At 42.6% G+C, this 22,037-nt stretch overlaps 1 protein-coding gene across 5 annotated transcripts in view; it reads left to right on the forward strand.

Annotated features, from left to right (window-relative positions):
* The first annotated feature begins 3,396 nt into the window (after window positions 1-3,396).
* Window positions 3,397-22,037, forward strand: part of LOC118225416 (dnaJ homolog subfamily C member 13) — a 56,224-nt gene continuing 37,583 nt past the window's right edge. For all 5 annotated transcript variants that reach the window (XR_004764824.1, XM_035413764.1, XM_035413765.1 and 2 more), the window contains exons 1-2: window positions 3,397-3,549; window positions 9,202-9,282. Coding sequence is in view for 4 of the 5 variants with exons in the window: in XM_035413764.1 (XP_035269655.1) it covers window positions 9,215-9,282 (68 nt within the window). In the remaining variant the exon portion in view is untranslated. The remainder of the gene's footprint in view (window positions 3,550-9,201; window positions 9,283-22,037) is intronic.

A 22,037-nucleotide genomic window follows, 5' to 3' on the forward strand; every position in this document is an offset into this window, starting at 1 on the left:
TCACCCACTGTAAGAAACCCCTCTGCAAACCAAACAGCGGAAATATCTGAGTGGCAAAGGTACGCGTGTAGTCTTACCAGGTGCTACTGGCAGGGGATTTTGTTATCTCAGTTATCTGACCTCAAAAAATGTTTTAACCTTTCCTCTGTGCTAACAGTTATGCATAGACACAGGAGACTGCTGTCCACCAGTAGTGTGGCTTTATACAAATCATTAGCTTGGTAGATGTGGACATGTCTTTGGCTTGTGTAGCCACCATATATACAATTGTGTATCCTGCTACGGCACTAGTGTATAGGTGAGTGACTACAGGGTGCAGATATCTTAAGTTCTGTGAGTATGCTGGGACCTTAAAACAGCTAGGTGTACAGTGTAAGAGTCTAAGAGAAATGCCAGGTGAAGTCATCAAATGAAGACACAAGATCAATGATCCTGTTTGCACTACCTCTGTAAGCATATCACACTGGGTTAACCTTTGCATCTGGCTGGGCGCTGACCCTTAAGTATTAAGATCTTTAGTCAGCACCCCACCACTAAAGACATCAACTTGTTCCCCATGACATCAGTTTTCCATCAATACGGAACATTATTGCAATGTATTATGGAGAGCCTACAGTTCACATAATGCTGATCTAATCAGATGTTTTGCGACTGAGCACTATCTCTTCATCACACTTGCTCACTCCCTGTCAGCACAGTAAACAGTCTGTTTTTTGTTCTGTAAGGTGCCCTAGAAGTGCCCCTATGATAGAGAAAACACACCTAGTTTTTGCCCCAAGGTCCTTGTATCCTCAAAAATGAAGCATGGGATGCTGCTTTGGGCCAGTGAAATAAATTAACCTCTGCATAAAAAAACTATCTAACTTATGTACTACATGCTAATAGCTAAGAATTAAAACAACCTCCTTGTATTTGCTTCATATATTTTTCACTCTGGGGAATATGTCTCATGGTCAGGAACATTTAGAAATCACTGTGATATCAATTTTTTCTTCGTATCATCTTACCGCAATACAATTACGTGAAACCTTCACACCTTCCACCAGATGGCAGTAGATAATATGGATTTTATATAACATATAGACACACAAACACGCAGACAAATATAACACAAAACTACCTCTTCTGCTGTTAGTTTTATAATCACATTTGTTATAATTTGCAATTATTACCCTTGATGTCTTAATTTGGGAAGATGGAAAAAGCCAACCCTGCCACTTTGGATGGTTGATGCACTTTGTCTTCCTTATTTACAATGGTGCGCAGCCTTTTAGATTTCGTCTTGGTTTCTGTCTTCCCTCCATGGTTGTCTGTGCTGTCTACAAAAATGTTCTTTTAAAGTCCTATTTTGTGTGGGGATGTGACAAACAAGTAAAACTTCATAAATAAGCACATACAACAGATTTCATTCTTTTATTTCCTGTCATATAGTTGAGTTTCCAACCTCACATTTAAGCCTGAGAACTAAATGTCATTAAGTCATGCCTGGTTTTTTTTTCTGAAGCTGAGAAAGCCAGTATTCGTTATTTTCAGAGGGTCTTTAAATCGACAATTTTATCTTTTCCCCTTGTGTTGGCCCATAACTCAATCAGACTAATCAGGTCCACATGCTAAGTCCTGAGTCAGATGCTTCACAATGTGATCACTCATTGATGTTCTAGTCATCCACACTGTGCCGCACTGCCACGAGGCCACTGCAAATATGTTTCCCCTCAACCTTCATTCACGGTGAGTTATTTGTGTTGTACCTTGTTCAAGGAGCACTGTTAAAAAAAGGAAAGCAAAAAGTGATAAATTAAAGTCTGAAATTCTCTCATATTGTCTGTTACTGTTAGATTATTATTATTTTGTTAAGAAACTTTCCAGTGCAATAGTGCAAGATATGTACAGTTGAATTGACTTATATTTTTCTCATGCATTTTCTCATGCAACACAGAACTAAATGAATACAAGAAATCAAATGACTTGGGATTTGCTAAATACTCTAAGTTGGTAAAAATGGCCAGTGAACATTTGTGCTGAGACCAAATGGCAGGAAATATATTAATACCATTTTTGTTGTGATGTTCATTCATACACCTAGCTGATAGTAATGTTCATTTGTACACCTAGATGATAAAGTTTAACTAGGCTGAACTGTTGTGTTGTTAATGGCCTGGCTCCAGTGGGACAAATTTCATCCATTTCAGAACGGAACACTTCAATTGGATTGAAAAAGACAGGATTGTGTCACATCTGTTTGCATAATGACTTTGCTCTGGGTTGTCAAACCGCTTACTAATTTTATAGTACAATTGAGTTCATAAAGATAAAAAAGAAAGACAGATTTGTAATCCTTTCTCTCTTTTATTTCAGTGAAATATTTTTAGACATCAATGCACTCATGCAGTCTTTTAACAAGGAACATGAAGCACTGGGTTTAGGAAGGCTTACTTAACCTAGAACAATAAGAATATAATCTCTTTTTTGTTCTTTAGATTAAGAAACATCATATTAAAACAACCTATCAGTTTGCAGTCCATAACTGTTTATTTTCTCAAACAACTGTAATGAAATGGCTAGGGGTTGTTGTACCAACAGAATCTTTGAAATGACATAAATGACAGCAAAGATATTGCGATATAGTTTTAAGTATGACCTCCTTTCTGTCATAATAACCACATACAAGACCGAATATTACATTAAAGCCAGAGGAACAGAAGATGACATGAAGGGCTCAAAAACTGGTATGGTTCATGTTCATGGGCAGAACATTCCTCAGAACCAGTACCACCACAGTGCAAAGCCGCCATTTGTCATATTCAAATACAGAATAAAACATATATTGATCCTACTGTTTCAAACATCACATTCTATTCTATTGGAACAGCAGAACAAAGGATAGACCAAACAAAACCAAGCAGTGTGTCGGAAGGTCTTAAATGCAACATAAGAATTTTATTCTTGAAAATATATAATTACACTGCCATGATCTACTTTTGAGAAATGGAATCTTCAGAAACCACCAGTACGATTCAGCCACTCGATAGCAATGTCGTGGTTACGTCCTCGGGGGGCGCTGCAGAATAACATAAGGTTGTCAGTCAACGCTTCTAAGCGTAGGACGATTAAATAATTTAGTAATACAACGAGAATGTGAGCAATACATTTGAAACAGATCGCGCATAATCCCACTTTAACCGCCAGTAATAAATGCATATTTCAGAAATTAATCTCAGAATTGATGCTAGCTGTCGCTCGAATGTAAATCCAGAAAAACCACGCACTCCGCAACGAGAAGCATCACTCATTCTTTGATCACTCGTTCCAGAGCACAGTTTCCTGACTAGCCAATCAGCTGACAAACCCATGACAGGCTAGGGCTGAGGCGCATGCGCAGTGGACCCTCTTATGGCAGAAGGAAGATGGCAGCGTCCTGAGTCCTGAGTGAAGAGAGCATAGAGTCGAGTAGCCACGGCACCGGATTGGGAAAATTAAACAGCAACCGTTTGCATTGGAGGGAGGGGGGTAGAGGGACTGAAAAAATTGCAACTTGTAGCGGCTATCCAGGTAAAAATCAGACCGAAATAAAAAACACCGCGATTATTCTCTCGGCATCGCACCCCCATTTCAGCTCTTACTTTCCCCTCTCCTGCTTTGGTTGCCAGCTAGTTTTCTTGCGAATTATGTGGCTAGTTAAGAAGGTAGTGAATTGTAAACTAGCTGCATTTACATTGTCGAATCATGAGTGTGCAATGTCTAATTTCTGCGGCAACCCTGAATTTCGACAGCTAGGTAAATGGTTAGCTAGCCGGCTACCGACTTTATTTATGTGCATTGTGATGAGGGATGGGCCTGCTTAAGACCTCGGTTTCATGTTGTTCTTAAGTTCTCTTTGCACATTATATTTAGGGTGTGATTCAATGAGTTGCCATTTATTTCAAAGGACTGAACTGCAACCCGGTGGCTTTCTAACTGTACGATGCTAGTTCTACGTAACGTTATGGTTAAAATATTGACGTGTCTCGATTGCCTTGCTAACTTAACGTTAGCGTATGAACGACTTGGGCTAACGTTAGCCAGCAGCTCACCAAGCTAGTTGGTCTATATCACGTAGTAATGGACGAATGATTGAAAATACATTATTGTTGCCAGGAAATCGTTATTTTATATTAAATCGTCATTGTTCTGTTGATGTGACAATGAGTGTTGAGGGAGATAGATATTATTTGTTGAGCTAACCAGTTGGCAAAGTTTGAGACCAAAGCCGACAGCGCCCTCCTCACTAGCTGGTTTGCTAACTAACGTTGGCTAAAGTCAAACTGTACGGAACTGTTCATGCATTCCTGAAAAATCGTAGTATTTCGAGTGCAGTTAGCTTGGAGAATTAAATCTATACAGTTGTGCTGTGCTGAAGACGCATAACTTACGGTTTGTTAACCTGCCGCAATTTAGTGTTCATTAGTCAATTCGGAAAATATTTTTGTGCTATTGGTTAAGGAGGATTCGGTTACTTCGTTGTTAGTGCGTTGTGCTTTGGACAGTGTGGTCCCACGGTTGATTAGTATGCTGTGAAAAATTAGGACTTGCCTTTGGTCTTTACAATTTTCTTAGCGGTTGCAATAGGAGATGTACAGCATGACAAAGTTAAAATGGCTTGGAGCGTCAAGAGCAGTTCAGTTTTACTAATTGTGGTTTCACAGTTATTTACCTTCAATAAACATTTTCCATGTGCCAAAGTCTGCTGAAACTGCAGCTAAAATATAGTAGGTCTTGGTCGTATGATGGTTGATTATATATAGAAATACTCTGATGTACTGCCACTGCAGATGAGCTATGAACAGCTTTGGAAGAACAATATCTAAAATGTATTGTGTTAGTATTCTGACTGGAACTTTGCAGCAACAGATGGATATGCATTACAGCTTTCGAACATGAGTGAAGAATATATTTTCAGACAGATGATCTATATCCCCACTGCTTTTCTTCATGGATGAGTTGAAAATTTGGTAAAGCACATGTTCATTTTATCTAATGAAGCAATGTAAATATGTACTTTTTGTAGTTCCTGTGGTGGTCTCTGTGAATAAACGTACTCCACAACAGATTTCTTCATTGCTTTTTATTGTAATTTGCTTAGGTTGTATCTGTAATGATATGGCAATTTGGCATAAGTTACAGAATATCCAGTTTTTTAAATGGAAGTATCTTTGAATGGAAATGTATTTTGCACATATAAAATAGTGATCAGTGCACAATATTGAATAGTGTTCAATTCACTTACCCACAGTGCTTCACATGTGATCAGCTCTGGTTGAAGATATCAATATTTGTTTGTTCTCTTGCTGAAGTAATTGTCCCAGTGTTTCATAATGTCTGTATTAAGGCGGCAATGTGAACAGTTAAGTCCAAATTATATTTTGTTGTGTTCTTTGATAACAGATGATTTGGTAAATGAGACACTGACAGTCTTTCTTTGTTTTATGGAAGGTTAATTGTGTGGAAAAATTAGGGTGAAAATCAGAGGCAACGCTGTGTAGCTTAATGCTCCATATGGTCTAGGGCCTAATCTGAAGGGCTTTTCATGTAACGGTCAAAGAAAGTTAGGTTAGGAAATTGTATCAGTGTGTTGTATTTTTCTGGTATAGGCCAGCCCATTCATTGTTGTGCTATGCTAATGAGGATGGAAGGAATTGCAATTAGCTTTTTATGTTGTAGGTATTTATGGTGCCCACATAATGAAAAGTAGGTTGATGCCTAGTCAGAGCCTCCCCCTTTAACATTCCAACCCTGGTGCAATAACATGTCATATTGCGAGGCAGTGCTCTGCAGTTCTTGCATCTGTGGTGCCTGTTAGATCTTGAAGTTTGTCTGAGAACCAGTGTTACAACCTCACTGATATGTCTGAAAAAAGTGGTGTCACTTCCTTCCACAGTTTGTAATGTCAGAGTATTTTTCCATTCATCTTTGGTGGAAAAAGGTCATTTCCATAGTACAGTGTCACACCCAAGCTGGAGTACGCTGTTATTTAACATTTTTGCTGTGGTTCTCAGTCAGCAGACAGTCCTGTTAAATGCAGACAGGACACAAGTCCTTTACTGTATGTCACGTGACCCTTCCCCCCTCCCCATCATCTTGTTCAGTGCCAAACTGCCAGTAATTCCACAGCTTCAGGAAGCCCCTTTGTAGTCAGGCAGTGTAGTCTGTACAGGCTTCAGTAGCAGAATGGCGTCACGTTTCTTAGTGCTGTGGGCTGTGTGCCTCTCTGCAGCTTTGCCTGTCAGGAAGGCTTTTAGCACTGCCCTATTGATCTGTGCCGGAGTAGGGAAAGAGCAGTCATGTGATCACCTCCTGTCATCATTGCGGGTCTTTCACGTTCTTGGGATAGCAGATTTACACTTTTTTTCCAGTCAAGTGTGATCTAGCTTTCTATGGTCACTGCAAATGTTTTACAAACGGTGCCACACTGCTTCCTTATTCTCTTTAGTTGGGCCACCAGTTTGTCTCCTGTTGTTTTCTTGCATTGTGCTTCAGTCCTCCACCAGCTAGAGGTTGTCAAGCCCCTTCTCAATTATCCCATGTGCACCACCTCAGTCTAAGCTGATTAAGTAATTGCCGCTAATTGAGCTCAGATGATGATTGACAGCAATGTTTACAAGCGACGCATTAAATTCAGGTTGATTACTTAGTACTGTGGACATGCTGTGGTATTATTGAATGTTGTATAGGGGCATGATAGGTTTTGTTAGAAGCAATGAGAAACCCTCACATTAAAAATGATAGCAGTTAGCCTATATAACATTTAAATTGCACAAAAAAATAACATTCGTGCTTTATATGGTTGAATTTTTCTTTTTGTGGCAGTGATACTCAATCTTGGTCCTGGAGAGCCACAGAGATTTTAGTTTTTTGCTTTAGATCAGCAGCTGATTCAGACTCAAGAAACCAGGTGACCTGAGTTAACAGTGTAATCGATTGCTTTGCTTCGCTACTCAAGTTCCGAGTAACAACGAAAGCCAGCAGGCCCTACGGCCCTCCATGACCCTGATTGAGGGCCATTGGCTCAAAGACAAGCTTCTCGTAGCGTTTAAACTTCCATCCTGGAAATGGCACAGGCATGTCTGACTGCCCACAACGTTTGTAGCCAAACAAATTATCTTTGAACCAAAAAGCGACATAAGCGGTTTGTGACACGGCATTCTCAGCACATATACCTTGCACGGAGGTGCAGTGCTTAAGTCAGTAGTTTGGACTTATTGCAATGCTAGTTGCTGAGTGTGTTTTTTGACAGTAGGTTGGAATGGAGAGGAAGGAAGAGTGGAGTCGCTTATTTCCAGGGTCTCAGCAGATTGCTGACAAAGGTTCTCATCTGAAACCAGCGTTGTGAGGTTACTTTGTGTGCTGATTTGTGCATGTATAAGACGCTGTCTCTTTGTTGATTGTTTGCTTGCTTTATGTTAATGATTTTAGTCTTACATTTGTCTTGTTTTGTCAGTGTTTTTGTGTAGTCTCTAGCCTGTGTAGATGCTTGTGGAAAGTGTTCGTGTTGTGTAGTTCGAATCTTACATACATGCCTGAATTGATAAAGCCAACGTATCCTTGTGCTGTCAGCCGGACTTATTACTGTTTTTTCAAGAAAGTAATCTGACAAAGTTGTGTGGTCCAGAATGTTCTACCATGTGTATGTTAATGAGACTCAAGGACAGTCATATAGTGAATCATGTGATCTTGGCCCTTGAAGTGCACTCTGTACTCTCGTTCACATGATGGTTGTTATTGTTTCCTTTCTGTTCGATGTGTCGTTTAAAGATTACCAGGTGTATACAGCTCTCTCTCTTTTTCGTTTTGGCATTATTTCCAAAGGCCCCTGCACAAGAGGCATTAAAGAAATGCACACCATGTAGCCTGTCTAGCTTCCAGCATGTATCTGTCTAGACATACTTCCCCCCCCCATTCTTATACATGTTAATTTACTTTTTTTGTTTTCCTCCCAGTATGGAATGGCCAGTTTATTTAGTTTGTGCTCATTGCTGTAACTGTCATATGAGGAGAGAACAGATAAGCGCATGCTCTCCTCCAAAACACATCGGCCACAGCTTCATTTCACCCAGCAGTCCGCCAGCTAGGCTCCCACAGGCTCTGAGCTGGAGGGAGACGCTTTGTGAGCCGCTTGTGAAAGCAGACTGTGGGTGCTCAACTCACAGGTAGATAAATGGGTTTGTTGATGAGTGGATATTTTTATCAAGGAAATTTCTTTACAAGATAACTGTAAGTGTAGCCTTAGCCTACATATATACCTTCTTGCCCTGGAATACCACACGCCAAAAAAAAGAGTTTCAGGAAAAAAACAGGACTAATCATTAGGCATGTTCTGGTGAAACCTACGAAAAAATAAAGCAATGATAAGCAAAGACCATAACAACCTGAGTCTGTTGTGTATGGTTGAACTCTCATCAGAAAAGCTTTTGTAGAACCCGGATTGAAAAGCTCTACGGGTAGATAGATGGCTGGGCAGATGAAACCTCGGTGATCTTTATAAGTCCCTGTGTGACATGTAAGAAAACTTGAGATTCCCCTTAGTACAGGTTGCTTTACATTTCTGCTTTACTGCTCTCTCATTACTATACTCAGCAGTGTAGGCTATGCTGGTGCAAGGCTACCTTTAAGTTCCAGCTTGGTGGGTGTTGCTGAAGGTTTGCAGTTGGGCTGTTGAATGTCAGTGGCCAGTGTGAAGTGTATGGACTGTATTTTTGGAATCTGCGATAAGGTGGTGCTTGAAGGTCGAGGTCAGGATTGGTCTTGCGTAGCCTCTGACCCGATGACAGGATGCCCTAGACAACTGTCAATATCAAATGTAGTCCATTTCTGAGGAGTTCTGTTGACTTCTGCAGTGCCCGTGTAATTGACTTAGCGGCTCAAAGTCGGTCCTGTATCGCTGATGCTTTTGTGAAGTCACCACCCTGCTTTATCCATGATGACTTCATTATATTGAACTAAACAGATGGGAAATGAACAATGATGATGTCATTGGCGCTGTTGCATTTACAGTGTTTTATGCAGATATTTAATTCTTGCATTACAATTCTCTTTGCTGCTTGTTGGCTCTGACTGGATAAAATTGATATTGGAACTCTAGAAACTGTGGCAATCTCCTACTATTAGGCCTACATTTTTTACTGTGGTGTCCCTTCTCATTGTCTCATATTGGCCTTTGTGTTTCAGTTCATGCCAGAAGATGAATATCCTCAAAGACAACAAAGACTTGGCCTGTTTCTACACGACAAAACACTCTTGGAGGGGAAAGTAAGTTCTTGCTTTTTAAAAAGACAATGTTGTCTGTTCCCAGGGCTGATCTGTTATATGGATGTTATTGTTATTGCTTTTTATTTGGCACCGCTTCTGCATCAGCTGCAAGCACGTTCTACATGTGCAACCTGAGTTTGCGCTTATTGTCATACATTTTACTTGCGGTTATCCCCGTTTTCAGAGATTTGGTGTCTTCTGTTTGGCTGCAGGTCGGTATCAGGTTATTAGTGCACATTGACAGTAAGTCAGGTGCATTTCTGGTGTTTCATTTATAGGATGTGGTTAGCACACTTGCGTCAATTTCACTGCAGTCAAGGGAAAATCATTTATGACTGCATCCCACTTGTCACCTTTGTTTAATTCAGTTTCAGAAGGTCACTTGTCTCATTGCAACTAGGGTCAGTCCTAACAGTCCCGAGTGAAACCATTTGGGATGGGGACACCTTGCAGGCTTTTTGATCAGGGAGAAACAAATCCACAGCTAGAAATAGTAATTACCAGTGCATTAAAACATGTGTGATTAAGCACTTGAAAATGGATTGAAGTCCTTCCAAACTAATTTTGGTCAAGCCAGATATGCCCTAGCCTGGAATTGGTCAACTGGAGTGACAGCAAATTGTTGTTTTCAAACAGGCCTGAGAGTAGAGCTTGAAGAATCGATGACTTGAAAGCATAATTAACCTGTGCCTTCAACCAGGCTATTTTATATTAGTAGAGACTATGAGATGATGCTGAAAGCATGCAATGGGATGGAGGGGCCTCAGTATGGCTGGTCCTTGTTTGTCTGGAATTTATCACCTCTATCTGAGTCAGTCAGCGTTTTTACAATCAGACTCATTTTAGATGTAATTGTTGGGTCAAAAGTTCACAAATGCTAGCATAAGCTAATTATTAGCGGTACATGGAAGAGAACAGCATGAATAATGGAAAAACCTGAGCGAGAGAGGAAGTGACAGCAAGAGAGAGCGAGAGACAGAAAGGGAGAGAGCGCCTGTGAGTGTCCGCCCCTTTTTCTATGGATTTTCTGTTGTCCAGGGTTGATTGTGACAGTTGCATTGTTTGGACCTCCTGGACATCACGAGTATGGCCAGCTCGTTGTTTAAAGCCTGTTGCCATTCCCCTCTTGCGATCCCAGCCTACGCTGGTTCAGATCACTCATATTTTAATACTACTTAATGTGCTCCAGTGCAATGTCTGAAGTTGGTAACTTTTCTGAAACTGTGTCTTCCACTCAGACAGGTCAATGTATTCAGAATCTTGTGATATTGGGGGGAACTAAGGGACTTCCCTCCCAATATCACGTTTCTTTGGCATAATCCAAGTTTGGCACAATTGTAGTGATAGAGTGCTGTCCACTGTTTATGGGTGCTGCCCTATAAGGTTATATAGCACTCGCCACAACTCCATGACGCACTGCGAAGAAATGTGTCTCAGGTTGCAGTGCTGTTTTTTTCTAGTTATCATGCTTTGTAGTTGTATCCCTTTTCAGCATTCGATTTTTGTCCTTTGTAGGACCTGGCACTGAACAAACTGTTAAGCAAAAGTACAGTTTCAGTGTGCACACCATTTCATCCAGAAACACGGCACACCTGCAGGGGCAGTTAATCTAAATTAGGGCTCGAGTCACAAAGTTTGTGAAATGCAGAAAGGCTCGTAGTGTGCTCTAATAGGGTCAGAAGGACTTGATGTGTGTGGGTCTGACAGATCTAGCTAATCGCTGCTATGGATGGGCACTGGAGACTTGGGCTGTAGTTGGGAGAAGCTTGGGAGTATGGGAATCTGAGTCCACACAGCCCCAGACCCAACCGTCTCCAGGCTCCAGTCTTAATTTTGTTCGCATTTTGATGCGGCTGTGTGAAATTTGCAATTTCCTGGCATTGGAAACCTGCCTGCTTCAAAGTGTTCTTTTCTCTGTGTAGGAGTTACCCGTATGATAACAGTAGTTTCAAGAGACAGCAGTCAGTGTGGCAGCTTCATCTGTAAAATACTATTGTTCAAAAGCCCCATTCATAGTTGTGCTGGCAAGTCCTACCAGTAGCTCTTCATTTATCAACCGCCTCCGTTCACATATTTATTTTTTCCTGCAGCGACAGCTGCTAGCTTTAGATTATTCATTAAAAGGAAGGTTGCAAATACTTCAGCGGTATTATAATTCTGCACTTATCCCAGGTGCGGTTGTGGTTATGTGCTAAATCTTGTTTTTGAATTAGCTAGATGCCTAGTTGTACTGTCTTGTAACATTTATGAAGTAAATTTCCAGATATTTTACTTGAAGCTTAATAATTCCTGCTTTATTGCCAGCAAACAGAAAATCATATTCACGTTTCTTGAAGGCCCTAGCCTGCTGCTGCATCATCAGGGATGGATTCTGAAGCAGAGGCAGAAAAAAACTATGATGTCAACAAGAAAAAATAGGCTAAAGATAGCTAAAGAGTTACACAACTGCACAGGTTGTAACCAGCCATTTCCCTTTGACAACTTAAAACATTTTCACATTCCTTTAGTTGAACATTTTAACGCTCGGGACCATGTAAGGCCACTTTCCCTTGTGTACCAGACCATGCGTGCACGTACAATAATACTTTTACATCAATTGGAGTCCGCTTGAAGAAACAGGACCAAACGGGGTCATCATAACATGGCGCGTCAGAACCAATTAAGTGGAATCTCTGTGCTCCTTTTTAAACACATTTTAAAGAGCATAAAAACTAGGAGTGCTCATCTGTTGGCAACATAGCTGTGTAGAAACATTGGAAGGGGTTAATGTCAATTATGAAGTGGATTTAAATTATTTCGTATGAGGTGCAGTTTCATGCATTCCACAGCTGTCCCGTGACAGTGCCTTCGATTTCCTCTTAGAGTAATTACAGAATGGCTGCGTAATGCCAGATCTTAATTAGATTTTACCTCCATTAGGGTCTTTTCTGTGAATGAGCTCCCGTTCGCTTAATTATTTCCTCTGAAAGTAGGTTAACTCTCATATGAGGCAGCCGGCAATATCTACAGAAAGCGATAGCTGGAAGAACTTCTTAAATTTAGCCTACATATGCTTTGGTTAGTGACCTCTTTTACCTCTCTGCGACAGCTGTGGATAATGAAGGCAGTTTTTGCAATCCAGTGACTCATACTTTTTTGGACTGTATTGTGTGTTGAACAGGCCCTGACTCTTGGGCTTACAAAGAGGTTCTCACAGGGACATGGCTGCCGGGGCTGAGAAGAATTTGAAACTTCCAGAGTGCCACAGGACTCTGCTCCCGGTGCGGGGGACCCGGGTTACAGTCGCAACAGAAAGCTGGCGGGTGTTGCTAGGCGGTGCGTTCAGGTGTAAAGTGGCTTGCCTCTGTTTTTTCTCAGAAGGTCTCTGGCCTTTCGGCCCACTTTAGAAAAGGCGCTGTCATCTGAGGACGCCAGAGTTAGGATCGTTTTAGAAAGGGTGGCCATTTTGGAGTTGGGTCTTCATTGGGAAGCCAGCTCTGATTCTGGTGTAGTGGGTCTGGGTTGAGTACAGTGCTGGCGTTTTGGCCATGGGGATTTAAGGAGAGGCGGGTGTAAAGCACAGACCAGTCGTGACCAGCGTACAGGGGTGTTGTAGCATGATTTTGTCCATTTCAACGCCCACACATCTGCCATGTGTGCAGTCGCCATGCTGCACAGTCCTGTCTGTCTGTAAAACAGTTAATCTGATTCATGCTCTCTGACTCTAGCACATATCATTGTGGTCCTCCCGGTAAAGCTGAGTTGGCGAGAATGTGGAGTGGAAGGCCTTATTGCACAATAAATAACATTGGCCGGCTGCTACTGCTCTCTGTCTTTCAGAGTCAGGCAATGAGGTACTTCCCAAAACCTGATTAAAATAGAGTGCGTCGCAATACATGTAGAGGATTTGTGTTCTAAACAAGAATGAATAAATTACAGTTTGAAATGCAGTATGACAAAGTACACTGAGTGCTCTAGTGTCCTTAATTTGTTGTCTGCACTACTGAGGACATAATCATTGAGAGAAATTGATTGGCTGGTTGATGCATTAGCATAACTGTTATATGGCATTTAAAATAAACCAAAGCACAATGTGGCCATTTTCAGATATGGGTAGTGTTGCCATTAAAAGAATGCAGTACAGAAGCCAGCAGACATTGAATAACAGATAACACGTTTCAGAGGCAGGTCAGCTTTGAGTGGTCTGTTATGCCCGGCCAAAATTTGTACACTAAATCAGATACAGTTACCCAGAATCCCCAGTCTCAAAAATAGAGTGTATATCGTACAGCACTTGGATTTTTGAAGCCAGAAGCTGGAGAATAATTGTTCCTGTTTTGCCGGTCTTGCTCAGAAAGCAAGTCATTTCCCTGGATTGATTTCTTAATAAAATCAGCGTGCATTAAAACCGGCTTCTGTTACCAGAGGCTTTTTGAGCCGATGTGCTCATGACGTCAGCAGCGTCTGCCACACGGAGAGCTCTCCACTTCCTGGGTCCTGGCCTTTCCCTCGGTTCCCAGGAAGTTACACAGTTACAGCGTCGACGCTAACTGTCGAGAGTGCGGCCACCCCCCCACCCCCCCCCCCGCTGTTTACTGAGTATCACCTTTTCCAGCGTTCATTTAAAATGGCCTGTCTTTCAATTACCGTGCGGTCTAGCGCAGGTCAGGTGGTCTGCTTTGGGGCCCAGTAGGGTTTCTATACAAACGGGCAGTTTTCCTTCCATTGTGGTCAATGGCGCTGACCCTCTGTCTTTTCCTTCAACCTTGGTCACCCCACAATGATGACCCAACGTGTAACCCAGCGTTGTCCTTCCTGTTGACGCAAGTGCATGAAAAGAGCGGTGGGGAAGTTTCTCACAAAAGTCAGGCTCTGCATTACGTTACTGAACTCGTAGACCAACTGTAATTAGATAATATATGCTACACATTTTCTAATTTTCCATAAAGAAATCAATAAGGGTTTTTGAACTTTGGCATCTTCTCTGGTTGCGTATGGGATGAGGCGGTACACCCAGCTCATGCAGTGACACTGATCGCTGCCCTGTGATGAAGAGGTGTTGCTTGGGCAGACATTAAAAATGAACTTCAACAATGTGCAAAATGCATTTCACTACAAGAAAAAGTCAGTATGTAACATCATCCATGTAGTAGGCTATATAATTTATATAGTCCTGACTGTATTATACAATTGATTGCAGAAGTGCTGGGACAGTGACACAATTTTTGTTGTTTTGGCTCTGTACGCCAGCACATCAGACTTGATATAAAACAATATAAGGTTACAGTGCTCTGTCATTTAATTTGAGGATATTTGCATCCATATCCAGTCATCCGTGCAGGAATTACAGTGCTTTTTGTATATAGCCCCCCCCCCCCCCCCCCATTTTAGGGGAGCAAAATTAACAGGATATTTGGCTGCTCAGCTGTTTCAAGGTGTAGAGTTGATGTTGATTCCACACTATAGATACTATACTGAAATAATGTAGGCCGGACATATGACTAAAGTAGTTGCATATATATATATATGCATGCAACTACTTTAGTCATTTATATAGTCATATATATACATATATATATTTATATATATATATATATATATATATATATTTATATATATATATATATATATATATATATATATATATATATATATATATATATATAATTTGTTTATTTTATTTTTGAAAATGAAAACTAAGTGGAAAGAAATTATCGCTGTAACTGTGGCTATAGAGTATAGCTGCTCATTTCCTAGTTCATTTGGGTCATACAGGTTGCTTCTGTGAGGCAGTGTCTACCATCATGGCTATTATGTCTGCTTCCAGGATTTCTTTGATTTTTTGGTAGATTAGTATTTGTACAAAGAAGGGACAACTGTTGCTGACATATGCATGTTACAACTCTGCAAGGTCTTGGTTTTAGAAATACCAAAACCAGTGTTGACACTTTTGTCATATAGCCTACAGAGCAATGTGTTGTTTTTTTCTGATTTTGGAGCTTAAGAGGAAGTCCTCCCACCCCCCACAAAAAGTGTTTCAGCTGCATAGCTGATGCAAAGGCTGTGCTTCTTTTAACTATTTTGCTGGTTTTTGGTTAATGGTTCAAACGAGAGCTATGCCTACACCCACAGAACTTTAGTCTCGTTTCTCTTGATTTATGCAGTGTAGATTATGGTCCCACATGCATTTCTTTCTGCAGAGAGGAGAGAATAGCCACAGCTCGAGTGCCCTTGTGTGTGAGTGGAGCTTTGTGGTCCGCTGCCCTTGTGGCAGCAGTGGGTCTATGACTGTCTGCAGCAGGATTGCTCTCTGTGTTCCGCCTGCTGTGCAGACTGCTGGCTTCTCAGCTTCTGTGGTTTTCTGTGAGAAGTTGGCAAGAGCAATAGACGGAAGGAGGCAAGCGGGCAACATTTCGGTTCGGACTCTGCTCAACGTATCTAAACGTCAAGCATTGTGACTGGAAGAAGGAAAAGCAAAGCCGCAGAAGCACGTCCGTTTCCAAGGACCATAGAAAGTCGCACGCTGGAAACACGCTGAGCGACAGATTGCAGCATTGTTGCCTCGTCGCCGTCTGTGCAACATTGGTGGAGAAACAAGTCTCCCGTCCACCATCTTAAGTTGCATGTTTTCGCGTGCAAGTGAGACGTTTCACAGAGAGCACCTTCATTTCAGAAAGCAGTTAAACATTCATCAGCACGGTTACTCCCAGGAGAAGTAATCTTGCACAATCTCCCACCTCTCCCTTCCCCGGTCTACTGTCTGACAGAGCAGTATTGTGGCGGAGAGAATGGAGATCTGTAGAGGGGAACGCACTGGAACATTGTGAATGAAAATGTGTGTTCCAGTGGGAACTACTGTCTGTGAGATTTGACTGTGCGGCTGTGCCCCAGTGGCCTGGGATGTACCGGGCTGGTGACTTCTTCCTATTTATTAAGAGCCAATCAGCATGTCCATTTACTTTGGTGTACTTTAACCTTTAGAGAACACTCCCATCGCCTCACAGTACAGCATGGAGTTTAACATTTCTGAATTTCCTGTTTTCAGATTAGTTGCTGTCACTTGTTTGCAGTCCATATGAAGACTGAAAACTGACCCTAGTCTCAAACTGCCAACACAACCTATTCCCAATTTCAGTTTCTCTTTGCTGTAGAGCTGTGTGTCGAGTACTGAGAATAGTGTTGAGTAAGCGGTCTTTCATTTTTCAAAATGAAAATGGAAGATACTTTTGTTTTGAGGAAATGTGCTTATTGTGCAACTTGTGTTTTGTATGTGAATCACAAGGCATATAAGGCAACATTAAAAGAAAAAAGAAATGAGCTGGTTGAAAAAAAAAATAGCTGTAATGTAGACTTTCGTTCTCAGAAATTAAGGGGTTGCAGTATAAACTTAAGCAGTGTATCTATCTAAATAACGCTAGCTATAGCTCCCTAAATAAATAAATAAAACCTAAGCACTAACAATGTTAGACTCTAAAATATGGAGAAAAAAAAACATTGTGATAGGATATAAATGGGTAACTAAATCGGCTATGAAATTTATGGTTGAGATATCAACAGGTGTCATTTTTAAATTGTGAGATAATATTTAAGTGAGATCTTACAGAGGTATTGAGAGCCATGCTGCTGGATTTAAATAGGCTACTGATAATGTGGGAGATTCCAAGGCTGTGTTTACTGGGCTGTGAATGCGTTTCTTAATGTAAGCCAGGCTGCTGAAACATTGCTTGGGTATGCATGAGCATTTCCCCCCCCCTCACTGGATTGAAAATATCCTACTGAATGGATGCACTGTCGCTTGTCAGATGGTCTTATGTGAGAACAGGACCACCAGTGTTCATCTGTAAGTGTTTGTTGGTAGGTGCAGTTATATTGCATGTGGCCAGGCCACACTGAATTGCAGGGCATTTTCAGCCCTGTGGGCTAGCCTGTTAGGCTACCTGAAATCGGCAGGTTGTAAGACAGAAAGCACTCCGATTGCAGAAAGGGAGGGATGGGTCAGGAACAGTCGCGGACTTGAGCAGGAAACATACTACGATGGAGTGCAATGTTATTTTTTTTAAACTCTGTGACAATCGACCGCTGTGGCCTAAGGCATATTGCAGAACAATTGGTTGAAGATTTATCCTGGATCTTTTTGTTCAGAGCTATGATGCCTCAAAGCAGTTTTCAGTTTGCCAAATGGTCTGTACACAGTCATTTTAGAAAATGCTGCAATCCCAAGGCTTTGATATAAAGGACAATATGAGAAATCGTTAAAGAATGGTGCACTGTACCACAGGAAAGGAAACTTGACTGTTGCTGAAAATGAACAATAGTAGCTTAGCACAATAGTAGCTTTGCATTATTAATTGCATTACTTCCATTTAGTATAGTGTCTGTGTACTATTTGTATGTCTTATCTTCTTTGTGGCGATTTCAACTTATTGCCACCGTGTATAATACACAATGACAAGTCGGAGAACTGATAATTGTCAAGTGTCAATGTTAACATTGTACTGTCATTCTTCTCATGCCTAATTACAGTGTAATTTAATTATTGTTGATAACTGATGACTGTTGCAGTTAATTGAATGGTTGCTTGACACATTGCTTCAAACAGAGGCTCCATTGAGCCCCTGGTGGTGGAGGTCTGATGGCCACCCAGGGTTTTCTCTGGGCCCCGGTCATGTTGCGCAGGCTAATTCTGTGACACGTGGCTCAGAGTGCCGCGTGTCATGGACGACAGCATCGATCGATGACAGTCCCGATGGGTATCGATCGGCCTCTCGGCGAATTAGACGTTTGCTGCGAAGCACTTCGCTGCATCGACTTGTGCTTCGTAGCTTTTTTAAGCGCCTCTCTGCCCCTCCTTGTTTAATGGTAAAAGCGCGTCCTGATGCGCTCGACCTCGACGGGGAGGTCTGAAGAGCGCGACGCGCCGCTGCTCTCGACGGCTGCTCTGCTCCGCTCCGCTCCGCGGCGAGCGTCCGCGCCTGCCAGGAGCAAAAAGGCTCTCCATGAATAATGAAACGCCCCGGCCTCGCCAGTCGCTCATGAAGGTCAGAGGCGATGAAAGAGACGCCTCGTCCCGGACCACCGTCTGGGAGAGGGAGGGAGGGAGGAGGAAGAAGTGCCGTCTCACGGCTTCCTGAAAACCCGCTCCTCAAGGCTTCCATGACGGCAGAGGACTCCTTCGGCGAAAATCAATCACCATCGCTACTCCTCGCAACTTCCTGCCAGTTACACTATCACAAACACTCTATTTGATGTCTAAATCTCATGGACCCTACTAGGAGCCATACTCAGACCAGCCAACCCAGTTCTAGTGTTTGCACACAATATGAAAATCACAGTCGTCACAGACAAATCTTTTGCATGCCTGATTGCTTGGTTTGGTTAAAGTGCAAGAGAGAGAGAGAGAGGTTAGGTTAGGTTAGCCTACAGTGTATGGTGTCTTGCTCTTTGTATAGGCAAGGAAGAGCAGCACAGGGAGTATAAAATGTGGAGGTCTTCTCTGGGAGCTTTTAATTTATGGGACGGGGCCATTAACGAATACAAGTTGTCCTGAAAAATTGTCTATAAAAATGGTGTGAAAAGTGGTACTGCATTTTCTCACTGATTGAGTCAACATTGCATTTGAGTGATGACATTTTGAAAAGTGTTTTGGTACTGAGTTTTTTAAGGGGAGGCTGAAATTGCTTTGGCTGCTTCTACGCCTAGTGCATTTAGTTTCGTTTGGTTAGTTGTTACATTGTATGTTTTTCATATAGTCCGGTTGGATTCTCACTGCAACGATTCAGGTGCACCAATTTGTGTGAGTGCACGCATGAAGTCATTTGTGTGTGCTTTTAATCTACATCATTGCCAGCAGCTCATACTGGTAGAACACCAACAATATGAGTGTATCCAGACTGGGATTTGGGCAGTCATATTTGCTGACTTGCTGCTATAAATTTTTGGTCCGGATCATTGTAGAGCTGTGTTCCCTGCAGCAACAAGCCGCACCTTGCAAGAGGACTGATATCCCCGTTTTTTTAAAGCAAACTATGGTTCTCTTGTTTGGTGCACTCCCGTCAATACGAACCAAATTAAAAAAAAAAAAAAAAAAAAACCTTGATTGATCCTCTCCAAACGAGTGTGCGGGTGTGCACCCTTATAAGTGTACACTCTGTGACTCCCAACGTGTCTGTGGGAGAAGTAGGCTTCTAACAGTAGAAGTATACTCTGCAAAAAGGTTTTTTATAGAGTGGTAAGTCGGACGTAAGGTAAGTTAGTTTTTCAGTTGATGCTGAAGTGAAAAAATACTCCGGGATACTGGCTCTTCATTACGTATAGGGGGTGGATGGAAGGAGAAAATTGTGGATGAGCGCCCTAGTCCACAAATTTTAAACCAGGAAAAATGCAGAGGAATGCACTGGCATTATGTTTTGGTGCATGCTGCCAGTGGGTGGCTGTACACGCCTACCTGTGTGGGTCCTGCATGTTTCAGGCACCACAGGTGGGCTCATGTTTCCTTTTTATGCTTTTTTCCCTTTTTCTCCCCAGTCTGAATGCCCATCATGCTCGCGCTCTAATGCCTGGGTTTTTCCTGTGTAGAAAAATCTTTGGCGTGCACCAAAGCAAATTTTGTGAGCGCCAAAGTGGGGAAAAAAACAGAGAACAATCGATTGAAACAGCAGTTAGAATATAATTTATTTGTAAAATGCAGCTCCCTGATAATCACAGGAAAGCAAAGAGAGGAAAGCCTACACACTCATGAGCTGGACTATCACATGCAGGGTCACTTAGGTTGTTAGCATTGCTACCCACTAAACCAGGGGTGTCAAACTAAATCCCAAGGGGGATTCAAGGCCTTGAGGACAAGGTGTGTGGTTTCCTTAGACAATCAGAGACTTAAATGAAACACTTGTTCTGAGAACACCCCAAAAACCAGCAGACCCTGTGGCTCTGTACCCCCTGTGTTGGTAGGTAGCTAAATTAACCCCAGCCCAATGATGGGGAGTACCAAAGACCGTTTTCATGCCAGGAAAAACCCTGAATGCTCATCGCAAACCTCTGTTGTTGATTCGAATTTGAAAGGGTGCAGATATGCATACGCTGCCCTTATCACACCACCATTTGCAAATCGGGCTTTTTTAGACAGGAGTCCGAGGAAGAAGCTTCACGTAGCGCGTAACAGGTGGAGTTGTGGCCGCTCAACCGAACAGCTTAACGGGTGTTGCGGCCGGGTTCAGAGTGACGTCGAAGCGTGAGGGGACGACGTCACCCCTGCCGAATGAAACCCTCCCGTCACACCCGGCCTGTCGCGCTAACGCTGGAGCCACCTCCGCGTAGCCCTGTCGGCACCCTGTCCACAGTCTGCACCAGCACGGCCCACATACAACACCAGACGGTGGAGATTTTCCCATTTAACTAAACAGCGGGACCCAGGAGACCGGAGAGCGAGGGCCACACTAGTAGAGAAACGTTTCTGTCTGTGCTGTTCCCACATTGCTCAGCCCCACACACCCTGCAAATGTCTCTCTTCCTCAGGAAGCTGGGACACGTTGAGGACTAATTGAACAAATGTAAAAGGAACTTGCTACTTGTTTCACAGTTACAAATCTGGAGATTGAGAAAATGGGTCATGTTCTACTTCACTTCCACTGCCTCGCTACCAGTGCACTTCCTGTTTCGTGAATCCAGACGAATGTCAGAGAATGCTGCATTGAATGCATTTGTGTGTTCAGCGTGTTGGTGGGAGGGATGATTGAGGTGAGGTTAGATCCCTTTCATGGAGCCTCCGGCACCTGGTAGTGCGGTAGACTATGTCCTTGACTGCATCAGCACTGACGTGTGACGGCTTAAAACATACTGGCACTCAAAAGCGAGCACTGTCACAACACCGGAACCCAAAACGGGTTTGCCCCATTTTCATCATCTGCAATGTTAGGTGCCCTCCTCCTTGGAAACTTCCGGTAATTGGGCTTTTAGACAACGAAGCTCTCCATGAGGTGGCTTAGATGTTCAAAGGAGGTGGAAGAGCACCGAGGGGACTGCTGAAGGCCTCAGTCAGTCAGTCAGTCAGTCAGTCAGTCAGTCAGTCAGTCCTCTCAGAAATAAAGGCCCAGGGGAGGTACCTTTTTCTTCATTAAGAAACAAATTTCTCGAATGTACCCTGAAAGTACAATATTGTTCCATTTTGGGTACCAATAAGTACTTTTTTCAAGCAAAAAAAGGTACAAATTAATTGTGTATTGCTGGCGAGGGGTGCAGGTTTATGTACCTATAGAGTACCACTCCAGGGAAAAGCATTTCTTCCTTTTTTGAGAGGGAAGGCACTTCTGGAGTGCTGGAGTGGAATGGGTGGGAGTGAGCTTTAAGCCAGACAACCTGGGTTTGTAGGTTACTGCTACATCGGCATCCCAGCTGTTCCTCTTCAGGTACATATGGGTTAGCAGTAGTTGTCAGATGCATCTCTTCAACAGCTGGCACAAGCTCACTGTGTTGCACTGTGATACATGGTAGAGTAGTAACTTGTTACTGATTCGGGGGCTGTAATCCATCTTCTGGCTTGGAGTGCTGTTTTTTCTAAATGACCAGAGATGTCACGACTGGGTTATGAGGCACAGAATACCCTGCTGACTCAAACCCTCCCTCCTTGGGAGATTCTACAATCAGTTATCCTCCGCCCTGTTGCGCTGCCATGCCCCGTCTCACTGACACGGTCCGGATTCTGTGCTTGGAGGGGTGCGTTAGCGGGCTGCTGGGTGGCACTTCCTGTTAAAGTGGTGTTCTAGTGCAGGGATTGGCCCCTC

Source organism: Anguilla anguilla, chromosome 4 (assembly GCF_013347855.1).
Source record: "Anguilla anguilla isolate fAngAng1 chromosome 4, fAngAng1.pri, whole genome shotgun sequence".
Classification (NCBI taxonomy): Eukaryota; Metazoa; Chordata; class Actinopteri; order Anguilliformes; family Anguillidae; genus Anguilla; species Anguilla anguilla.